The 11,464-nt window shown below is 32.0% G+C and overlaps 1 protein-coding gene across 3 annotated transcripts; it reads left to right on the top strand.

Moving 5' to 3' along the window:
* The first annotated feature begins 5,344 nt into the window (after window positions 1-5,344).
* On the top strand, window positions 5,345-9,559 carry LOC116133240 (beta-glucosidase 17-like). Of its 3 annotated transcripts, none has more exons than XM_031418944.1 (14): window positions 5,345-5,475; window positions 5,870-5,964; window positions 6,054-6,123; window positions 6,798-6,856; window positions 6,993-7,068; window positions 7,307-7,384; window positions 7,476-7,563; window positions 7,826-8,078; window positions 8,182-8,297; window positions 8,417-8,634; window positions 8,712-8,743; window positions 8,853-8,955; window positions 9,047-9,155; window positions 9,242-9,559. In XM_031418944.1, exons 2-14 carry the CDS (start codon window positions 5,875-5,877, stop codon window positions 9,456-9,458), a joined length of 1,509 nt encoding a protein of 502 aa, XP_031274804.1. In that variant the 5' UTR covers window positions 5,345-5,475; window positions 5,870-5,874; the 3' UTR covers window positions 9,459-9,559. The 3 variants fall into 3 exon arrangements, with proteins under 3 accessions (XP_031274804.1, XP_031274803.1, XP_031274805.1); XM_031418943.1 differs by having other exon boundaries at window positions 5,750-5,964; XM_031418945.1 differs by lacking the exons at window positions 7,307-7,384; window positions 7,476-7,563 and having other exon boundaries at window positions 5,750-5,964; window positions 7,864-8,078.
* Window positions 9,560-11,464: the final 1,905 nt, after the last annotated feature.

Raw genomic sequence — 11,464 nt, 5'->3', positions numbered from 1 at the left:
ATTAGGTTACACTTATCGTTTTAGCTTCATTTTGTGAATTATAACAACAGGTTATAAAAGATATCTAAGAGACTCTGCTTTGTGGTAGAAAAATATCCTCCAAAAGGAAAGTGTTACCATTGATAACTCTTCTTCGTTTCTCTCTATTTAATTCAACATATAATTTAATGTACCCATTTATAAAGAGTTTCAACTAATTGAAAATTTATAATACTGTAGAGTAACGACATTTTCCCACCCAAGGTTTGGCGAAACGACACTTTCCCACCCTTCAAGTTTCAAAATGACACTGTCCCACCCTTCGTTAGGTTCTGTTATATTTTCCGTTAATATTTTACTGAAAAGACAAAAATAACCTTAAATATTTGACTTTATAAATTTTTTATTATTTTTTAATTAGCCAAAATATCAAAAAAGAAAAAATAATTAGCCTCACCTAAAAGGTTAGGAATAATGCTATGGAATTGTTTAAAGTTAAATAACTTTAATATTTATTTATTTATAATGTCATCTATATCTCATCACTATTATTCAATAATCTACTAAATTTATAATGTTTTTCATAATTTAATGTTTTTCATTTTTACCAATTAACATAGAAAATTAATATTCTTAATTAATTAAATAAACAAAAGAAAAAAAATATATTTATATTTGAATTAATAAATAATCGAATAAAGATTTGATTTAACTAAATTTTAATTTATAATAAACTAATAAAAAAATTATTTAAGAATATTTTTATTTTTTCAGTTAGATATTAACAAAAATTACTAATAAAACTTGATAAAAGATGAAAAAGTGTTATTTTAAAATTTGATGGGTGAGAAAGTGTCATTTCGCCAACCTTGGGTGGGAAAGTTATGGTTCTCCCTTCTATTGTGATTCCAATCCGTAAAAAACTCAAGACCTTACTTTAATTAATTATTTAATGTGATGTGAGACATGGCAGAAGTTTCGGCCCTAATAAATAGGTGGAAAAAAGTGGGCAGGTTAAAAGAAATCTTACGGACGTAACATTAATCACTATGTTTGGCTTACTATTTTTATCCAGATTCTGGATCTTATTCTCCAAATAATATTTGACACGTTATTTTAAGAATATTATTCTATTTTTTTAATTATTTTTAGATCCCATAAGATTATTAATTTTATCAAATACACCCTAAAAAAAGTTTAAAAATTATCAAAAACACCCCCACAACCCATACTCACCAGATTCTGGCAACCACCGTCGGTGGTAGCCGAAATCTATACAACGGCCAACCTGCCGACCATAAATGGCAGGAAGTTCACCGATCTGGCCTTTTCCGACCAGATCCACCACGGATTTGACCGGAAAAGGCCAGATCTGGCCGTGAACGACGGCCAAAGAAATGGCCGTTGTTGAGGTCAACGACAGCCAAATCTTGGCCATCGTTGACCGAAAACGACGGCCATACCTTTGGCCGTCGCTGACTGACGGCCAAAGATGGCAGTCGTTTTGGCCTTTTTCGACCGTCGACGGCCACGGCAGGCTGTAGATCTGGCCTTTTCCGACCAGATCTGTGGTGGATTTGACCGGAAAAAGCCATAATGACTCGTTACGACACAGATCTGACCGGTCTGTGTCGTAACTCGATTTTCCAGCCAGATTCCGGCGATGGTGGCCAGAATCTGGCACTGCAGGTGGTGGGGGTATTTTTGTCAATTTATATGTTGGGGTATTTATGAATTTAGCAAACTTAGGGGGTTTTTCTATAAATTTTTAAATTTTACCTCGTAATACTCCCCTATTCAATTATCTAATACTATCCCAAAATTCTACCCAAAATAATAAATCAAACGCATACAATATTGTTGTAACCTGTACGAAAAACTCATCAAGTGATTTAAATAATATATTGGGTCTCCAATTCTTCATCTCTTCACCTACCATATATATGGGTAGTTCTAGTCAAAGGTCGAAAGCCAAGTTGGCCGGCTTCCTTGCCTCTGTTACACCTATTTCTTTAAGAAATGGCTTTGTATATGGCATAGTCATGGATTCAACCAAATCGTCCTTCACCCAAAAATCCTCTATTTATTTATTTATGAATATATCTAAACTTTATAAATTATATCTAGATTTAACAAGATTAATCATTTAACGGTGAATTTCTCCTAGTCTTGACATTTTCTCGATGAGTATTAACTATTAAAGAGATAATCCAATTAACAAATTAATTATGTATTTAATTAATTATTATTATTATTAATTTTTTTTTGGTAATTGGGTCGTTCGAGTGAGCTTGCGTATATCTCAATTAATTCATTCTGAGGTCTATTGAACACCTTAGAGCATCTCCAATAGTACTCTTTATTTTGATGAACATCTTCATTAATTTTTAAATATAAAGAACATAATTTTTATTCAAATCCAATAGACTCTTTAAATTTAATGAAGATTCTCTTTATTTAAAAAAAAAAAAAAGACTTAATGGGAGAGAGAATTAATAAATAAAATGCATAGAAACTTGTAATTTATTAATTAAAATTATGATAGAGAGTGAAATTTGACTCTCTAAATGTGAAGAGTCAAACTCACTCTCTAATTTATATTTTAAAGATAAAGAATATATTGGATTCTTATTTTTATGGATAGACTCTTTATAATAAAGAATTTGGGTCATATAAAGAGTCCTTTGGAAATGCTCTTAGAGCATCTCCAATGGTGTTCTTTATTTTGAAGAGCATCTTTCATATAAATAAAGAGCGTCTTCATTAATTTTAAAATATAAAGAACACAATTTTGATTCAAATCCAATAGACTCTTTAAATTTAATGAAGATGCTCTTTATTTTTAAGAAAGAGACTTAATGGAAGAGAGAATTAATAAATAAAATGCATAGGAAATTGTAGTTTATTAATTAAAATTAGGATAAAGAGTGAAATTTGACTCTCTAAATGTGGAGAGTCAAACTCACTCTCTAATTTATATTTTAAAGATAAAGAGTCTGTTGGACTCTTATTTTTATGGATAAACTTTTTATAATAAAGAGTTTAGGTCATATAAAGAGTCATTTGAAGATGCTCTTACAAGTCGAAAAGACAAATGTACTGTTAATTATTATTATAATGCTTTGGTGTTTCACATTCATACTGACATATACAGCACGTCGAACGTGACATTATTTTTTTAATTAGGCCTAAGCAATATGTTGACAAACCACAAATGATAATCTTTATATTATATCAAATTTCAATGACCTAGATGATATTTAATCTTATACTTTGTGATAATCACTAGTTACTATATTGAATTTGCGATCTTTGAGAATCTAAAATTTCACAAGAACGATACACCAAAAACTACCAGCCTATAGGATCGACGTTCAATTCTTCAACCAACCAACAGTTTAATGCTTTTAAAAAGAAATTAAACTTGAAAAACATTCTTGTTGTACCGAATATATATATATATAGAGTAGGTAATTGATAATTGATAATTTCAAAACCGATTATGAAGATTCAACGGGAATTGAATATGATATAAAAAAACCTATAAATTGATTCTGTTTAGACCCTTGATTTTCTTGTACAGTTTTGGGTAGGATTCGATTTGAATGCAGGTCTACCAACTCGCTTGTATTACACAAATGGGTGCAAATTAAAGGAGCAATATTTCCATTTACAAGGAAAAGGCTAAGTCAGCACTTGCACGGCCAGCGAATAATTTTGTTTCTTTCGTTACACATGCAGTTTGGTTTATTATTTTGGATAGGATTTTAGAAATAATATTGGGTAATTGAATAAGAGAGTATTACGAGATAAAATTTAAAAATTTATGAAAAAGCCCCTAGGTTTACTAATTTAATTGAACACCCTAGCATATAAAATTACAAAAACACCCCCACCATCTGTAGTGCCAGATTCCTGCCACCACCACTGAAAAATCACGTTAGGACACAGACCAATCGGATCTGTGTCATAACGCGTCGTTATGGCCTTTTTTAAAGACCAGATCTACGGCCTGCTATGGTTGCGACGGCGGAAAAAGGCCAAAACGATGGCCATCTTTGGTCATCAGCGACGGTCAAAGATATGGCCGTCGTTTTCGGTCAACGATGGTTGACTGTCAGATCTGGCCAGAACAGGCTAGATCGGTGAACTTCCGGCCATTTCTGGTCGGTAGGTAGGTTGTTGTACAGATTCCAGCTACCACCGATGGTGATTGCCAGAATCTGGCAAGTATGGATCACGGGGGTGTTTTTGCTTATTTTTAAACTTTTTTTTAGAGGGTATTTAATGAAATTAATAACTTTATGGGGTCTAAAAGTAATTAAAAAATAGGATAGTATTTTTGGAATAATATGTCAAATATTATTTAGAGAATAAGATTGGAATATGGGCAGCAATAATAAGCCAAATATGCCCGATATTATCCACCTATTGACGGAGCGTATGGCTTTAATTTTTTTTTTTTTAATTATTATATTAAGTGGTAACCTTACCTAGCTTGGCAGCTCTTGGGTCATGCAAAGGGGTAACGTTACCCGCAAAAGTAGTTCTGTTTAGTTAGCCAACCAATAGCTATGCCTAGCTATTTCAACTATCATTCAACCCTATAGTTAATCTCGGTGCCTTTCTTTCTCTACACGTGTTAGCTTTATATATAGCATGGTCGTTTTGACTATAAGGTGTAACTTCAACTGTTCTTTTAAAAAAATAAAAAGAAACACGCACGTTAACAATTACTGATTAAATTATATGGAAAAAGAAAACAACATTATGGTAAACTAATCATGCAAATTGCGAGGAGCACATTTTCTTTATTTATTTAGAATAAAGAGTGATATTGATGTGGGAAGGTCCGTATCCCCATGAAAGTAATACGGTAAACTAAATCCTTTTACAATATAGGTTTGGAATCAGGACAGCCACTAAAGGGATTATCCATTATTAATTTTAGGATTCTAAAAAATTAATCGAAGTGAGCGTAAGTTGACCTGAACACTTATATATATATATAAATCAATTTTAAGTTAGACTTGAGATGAAATGAGTACATAAGAGTCGTATTCTATACCCATTTTGTACATGTGTTGTGTACTAGTGATGAGATCACTTTTCTTGCATTATAATAAAATAGAAATATACAGGAGCAAGCAATACACTTTCACTAAATTAACTATAAGCATGAAGGTGATCATGGCAATCCAAATTAGGTGACAAGTTATACAACTATTACAGACATAACAAGTATATAAAAATTGGATGAGGAAATGAAGTCTCATATCTATAAGCTAGTATATTCTAGAGATCATCGCCTGGAGGCCCACTATATATATTATGAAAAATGTTGACGACAATTTAGTGGAGAACAGTGCTCCAATATAAAGCATACTTTTGCATTTCTCTCTCTTATGATTTCTCCTTCTTTCTAGTTCAAGGTGAAGATCAAAGGCATTCAGAATCAGTGACCTCTTAACTTGAAGCTGCGAATTGAAGGCGCAGGTATGCAAGTCTTATTATATCTCCTGTTAATTATAGTAGCCAAATTGTAATAAGAAGGTTCTACTTTTGATTCTTCTTTAATTCTTGCGTGAAAATTAATTCACTTTTGACATCTTCTTTATTATATATAGAAACTTCACCTGATGCCAATCTCTGCCATGCATGAGCGACTCCTATCCTAGCTGCTTTAATTTCTGCTAATTATTCATATATATTATAAGAAAGTTGAAGTCATTGGGATATATATTTATTCTTGTAATGTTATATATGGTAGGAAGTAATTCTGGATAAGTCTTGAGCTACCGGTCAATTTGGAAAATGGAAGTTCAAGTGCTTAAACATCCTTTTGTGTATTATCTTCTACCCTCCATATATTTATTAATATGCGTTAAAGGTGGTATGATGATACCGGCTCAGAGCTCTACTATTCTCAACCGGAGTAGCTTTCCGGCTGATTTTATATTCGGAGCTGGATCAAGTGCTTATCAGGTAGGCTATAAAATTTGTTTCTTACAAGGAAAATTATATTCATTAATTAACCTTTAATAATCTGTTTTACTTTCATCTTCTCCTTTTAGTATGAAGGAGCAGCAGAATCAGGAGGCAGGAAACCAAGCATATGGGACACATTCGCCATTAATCAGTCAGGTCTCTTATTCTTTCTTAAAACAGTGAAAATAAAAGATTAAAGAATTTGACTACTAAATCATTCGCTATCTAAACAGACTGGCTATAATCTATGGAAAGAACAAAGATATTATTTGAAAATGATGTAAGACCAATAAATAATATTGAGTATATTTGGTGACATGTATAATTTAATTTCTTATTGGACAAGTGCACATGGCGCATAAAAGATTAGGTGAGTGTAATCAATATAAGTAGAAAAAAATGAAGGTAAGGACAAGAATGCCTAGCTAATGCTAGACTGTAAGGTAAAATAGATGGAATGAACTGTAGTTTGTGAAATTTTTATCCTCAATTCAAGTAATAAGAATAATACTACATCAATATCCTTCTTTCATAAACTTTCTCTTACAATTCTAATGTAACAGTTTATAATTGGTCAGTTCATAACCGATCATACATGGGTCCTAAATGAGTTCTACTAATTAATTACAAACTGACCAATTATAAATTATTATATCAAAATTATGAAAGAAAGTTTGCAAGAGAGAGTTGTTAATGTAGTATTAGTCAAGGAATTAAGGAAACTCAACATTCTGCCTCTTTGCATTGTTTGAGAAGCAAATAATCCTAAAAAGACATAATATTACTGTTTCCCCATGATAGTTTACTCACATTCTGTCGCGCCTTGACAGAAAAAATTTTGGATCACAGTAATGGGAATGTAGCTGACAATTTTTACGAGGATTATAAGGTATGACCTCGCTATATATATGGCCGGCATTAATTTCTTTATTGATTAAAGCTAAAGAAAGATAAAAGGAATATCAATTTATAGATTATCCTTTTATTAATTAATTGAAAATATATTTGCAAATATTATATTATAGGAGGACATTGCTTTGATGAAGGAAGTTGGTCTGGACTCTTTCAGATTCTCCTTATCATGGTCCAGAATTTTACCTCGTAAGATGATTTCTTCAAACAATAGTTGCTTTATCATGGTCTTATATATTAATTATAATCTACGAATTAATTGAATAATTTCTTAGTTTATCTGTTATCCTTGGCAAAAGAAACATTATCAGATCAATAAATTTTATATATATAATCACAACCGGTAAATTAAATTACTTCGTTTTTCCAAGTGCATGCTGCCTATATATATACATATATGATATTGTCATCGGAACTTTGTATGTAGAGGGAAAAATTGATGGGGGAGTCAACCAGCAAGGTGTTGATTTCTACAATGATCTCATCAACGACCTCATATCAAATGGTCAAGTTCCATTAGCCTTCCCTTCATCTCACCCCTCATTAGTTTGCTTTCACATGTGCCCTCAGTATCTAATCAAAACTATATTATTTAGGCTTAAAGCCCTTTGTGACTTTATTCCATTGGGATCTTCCACAAGCTCTCCAGGATGAGTATGGTGGATTCTTGAGCTCTGAAGTTGTGTAAGCTAACTTGTCACTAGTTAATATTTTCGTTTTGTCCCTATTTTTTTTTTTTTTTTTTTTTTTTGGGACATTTTTTAATAAGATGGGTGCATGTGTGTGCTAGTTCAATCACATAACGTTAAAACAACCCGTGTAATCTATATGCACATCGTAATTGAATGGACGTATATTCATATATCCATTTCGTCGAAGAAACGTTTCTCTTTTTTTAGTACTATTATTTTACCTTGTTATTCACAATCAATTAATTCTTTATTAGGGATGATTACGCTGATTATGTGGATTTTTGCTTCAAAGCATTTGGAGATAGAGTAAAGCACTGGGTCACTGTGAACGAGCCGAATCTCTTTAGTATGACGGGGTATGCAACTGGTACAGATGCACCTGGTCGATGTTCAAACTATATTGGCAGCTGCCCAGAAGGGAACTCCGGTACTGAACCTTATCTGGTGGCTCATCACCTCCTTCTATGTCACGCAACTGCGGTCAAATTGTATAAAAAAAACTACCAGGTTTGTTTTAATTATTAACAAATACATGAATCCGTATATATACACATAATCAGAATGAAAATATCAGGGATGAAATGAACAAAATATATGTAATGTTTTGCAGGCAAGTCAGCAGGGCGCGATTGGGATTACAGTTTATACATGGTGGACAGTGCCTAAATTCCAAACAATTTCTTGTAAGAAGGCTGCCTCTAGATCTTTTGACTTTTTGATTGGATGGTGAGTTTGATGACCTCAAGTTTCCTCTAGGCCTTAATTTTATCAAGTGAACAACATTACTTTGCATGTATGACTGATGATTATGAAGATTATACTAACTATATGCTAATTAAATGCAGGTTTCTTCATCCAATCGCTTACGGCACTTATCCCGAGTGTATGCAAGTTTTGGCAGGCGATCGACTGCCCAAATTCACAAATTCAGAGTCTGAGCTGGTGAGAGGCTCCATTGATTTTGTTGGAGTAAATTACTATACATCATATTATGGAGAAGATTTAACATCCTATAATAGCAGCGAGCTAAGTTATACCACGGACAGCCGAGTTAATCTCACCCGTAAGACAAAAACTATGAAGATTTTGCATCTTTTTTATCATACATTCATTAATGCTACATGTAATTTGCTGTCACAGACGAGAAAAATGGGATTCCCCTTGGTGAACCGGTAAAATTCTGTGTTTCTGTCTCTCTCTGTCTCACACACAACACATCATTGTTCAAGATAATGGTGTAATGTTCAATTATAAACATCAAAGATGTGGTTAATTTTGCAGACTTCTAGCAGCTGGCTTTATATTTACCCAGAGGGTATACGAAGAGTCTTGCTACATATAAAGAAAAAATACAACCCTCCTTATATTTACATTACTGAGAATGGTAAAATTATTCTACTACTTATACGAGTATTTATTAAAATGTTGCCTCTTTGCTCATGCTGTGTATTACTATAATTTGCTTATGTTTTCAGGATTGGCTGATGCAAATAGCAGTTCATGGACAGTTAACAAAGCCACTAATGATATTTTGAGGATAAAATACCATCGTCTACATCTTTCATCTCTCTTAAAAGCCATCGAGTGAGCACACTGGCCTGTTCATTTAATTAATTGGAGCAGATACTGATTAGTGATAGTTGATATGACTTTGGCTTACATAAATGCAGGGATGGAGTTGATGTGAGAGGATATTATGTATGGTCGTTTCTGGATAACTTCGAGTGGGATTCTGGTTATACTTATCGGTTTGGGATCACTTATGTTGACTTCAAAAACGGATTGAAAAGATACCTCAAAAACTCTGGTTTATGGTTCAAAAACTTTCTTCAGAAGGAAGCTAACGTTTCCACCGCTGCTGCTTCTTTATTGTACTCCGATCAGTGATGTTCCATGATCTTAACTGTAAATTTCATAAGACTGAACTGAATGAAACACAATGATATGAATAATCAATACATGCATATATAGATTTTAGATTATTTAAACATGCCTGTTATTAGATGAGCATGTGCAGCTACTTAAGTAAGAATTTGACTGTTAGCTACTTCAGGTACTGGTGCTAATAACGAATATTTGAAACACTAAAACTAAAATTATGATATAACTAGACATGAGGTCCGTGGCGTTAAGGCTATGTTTATTCAATGTTTTTAAAATAAATTAATTAGATTAAGACATAATAATTGTTAAATTATACAAATTTTAAAATAAATATAAAATTTATATATATACAAACTTGTGTTAAAGATAAAATTAATAATTGTACTTGTATAATCATTAATATCAATTATAAGTAAATGTCATTAAATCATTCATCCAACTTGAGAATATCACCCGAATATTATATGATCTAATTATATTTTCAGGATCATTACCTTGTACAATTGATATTATTTTTACAGACATGTCTTTAATATTCGATGTTAGTATTTTGCAATGAATCGTATATGATATTTAAGATCACCTGAATATTATCAAGATCAACTATTTTAACTTAAAATTTATAATAACCTTCCGTGATTTCTGTAACTTATATTCATTTTCAAGTTGCATTGTGCGGATACATTTATTATATTTTTTTTTTACATTATTATTGGTTTTTTTGTCTCTTAAATATATATTTTCCGTATTGAAGTCCATTTTATATTAAATTGATAATTAAAAAATCAATAAATAAAGTATCCACAAATTGAACTCAAAGTCTATATTATCATGGTTCTTCTCAAATATGTCACCATTTGAAATCTGCAACCAAAGTTTAAAACTTTGTCAAGAAAAGCAAAAAAATTTGCAGGATAACCCACTGGGTATTATTGATAAGTCTATAAATCAATCAAAGAAAGAGAAATCTTATTGAAAAATGTGAACTTTTAAGCAAGAGACTTATAGAGCCAAAGAAAAAAACTGATTTTGATTGTTTAGAAGAGAAAATGAATTATTATTATTATTATTATTTTAGAAATTAAAAAAAATTAAGAATGTTGAGAAGAGAACTCACATAGAAAGCAACAATAACTCCAACAGTATAATCTGAAGGCAACTTAATTGAAGTATTGAAGAAGTCATGAAGAAAAAGGTCCTGTGACACAAATCTATTTGCTGCAATTAGAATTGACCACCACCTATAGAAAAAAAAGCATTTGATGATAGCATCCTAAAGAAACACAATAATTGTAAAACCCACAAATCAAACAACAAAATAAATCCAAAAATCAACAAAAAGATATAAAACAAATACAATTAAAACTACATATCAATATTTGTTTTCCTTAATTGTCATCACTAAAATTGAATTTGTTATATGTGTGTGATGATAAAATGAATGGTTCGGCAGCAGGCCTATAGTTATCCTAATTCATCATATAATATATCAAATTAAAGCCCTATCTTTCTAGTTTCCAAAGATTCAAACCGCTCATCAATTGGATTTTTATTGAGCAAGTTATGACTAATTTGCTACTGACTGTTTAGTGAAAATCGAGAAACAAGGAAAACCAAAATGTGTGTGATGATAAAATGAATTGTTTGACAGTGGGGCTCATCAAAGGTGGTGTACCACAGGAAGGGTAGTGGTAGGAAGTAGGGGAATATTGCCGAATATTTGTTATATAGGAAGTTGAGATTTGTTATGAAGGAATATTTGTTGGAACAGATGGCATGATATGATGGGATGTAGGTGGAATTCAGTTAGAGCAAAAAGGTGACAGGAGAGAATAAAAAGAGGAGGAGAGAAATGGGAAGGCATTAAGAATTAGAAAGTAAATTGGAAGGGAGGCGGCTGACCCTCGAAGTCAGTATTTGCGGAGGTGGCTGACCCTCGAAGTCAGTCTTTTGCTTATCATTTTTTGGATGTACTTTGCATTACTTTTTCAGAGTTGTTTGTTTGTTGA

The sequence above is a fragment of the Pistacia vera genome, unplaced genomic scaffold, assembly GCF_008641045.1.
Source record: "Pistacia vera cultivar Batoury unplaced genomic scaffold, PisVer_v2 Contig267, whole genome shotgun sequence".
Taxonomy (NCBI): Eukaryota; Viridiplantae; Streptophyta; class Magnoliopsida; order Sapindales; family Anacardiaceae; genus Pistacia; species Pistacia vera.
This window is presented reverse-complemented; position numbering and strand designations above follow the sequence as displayed.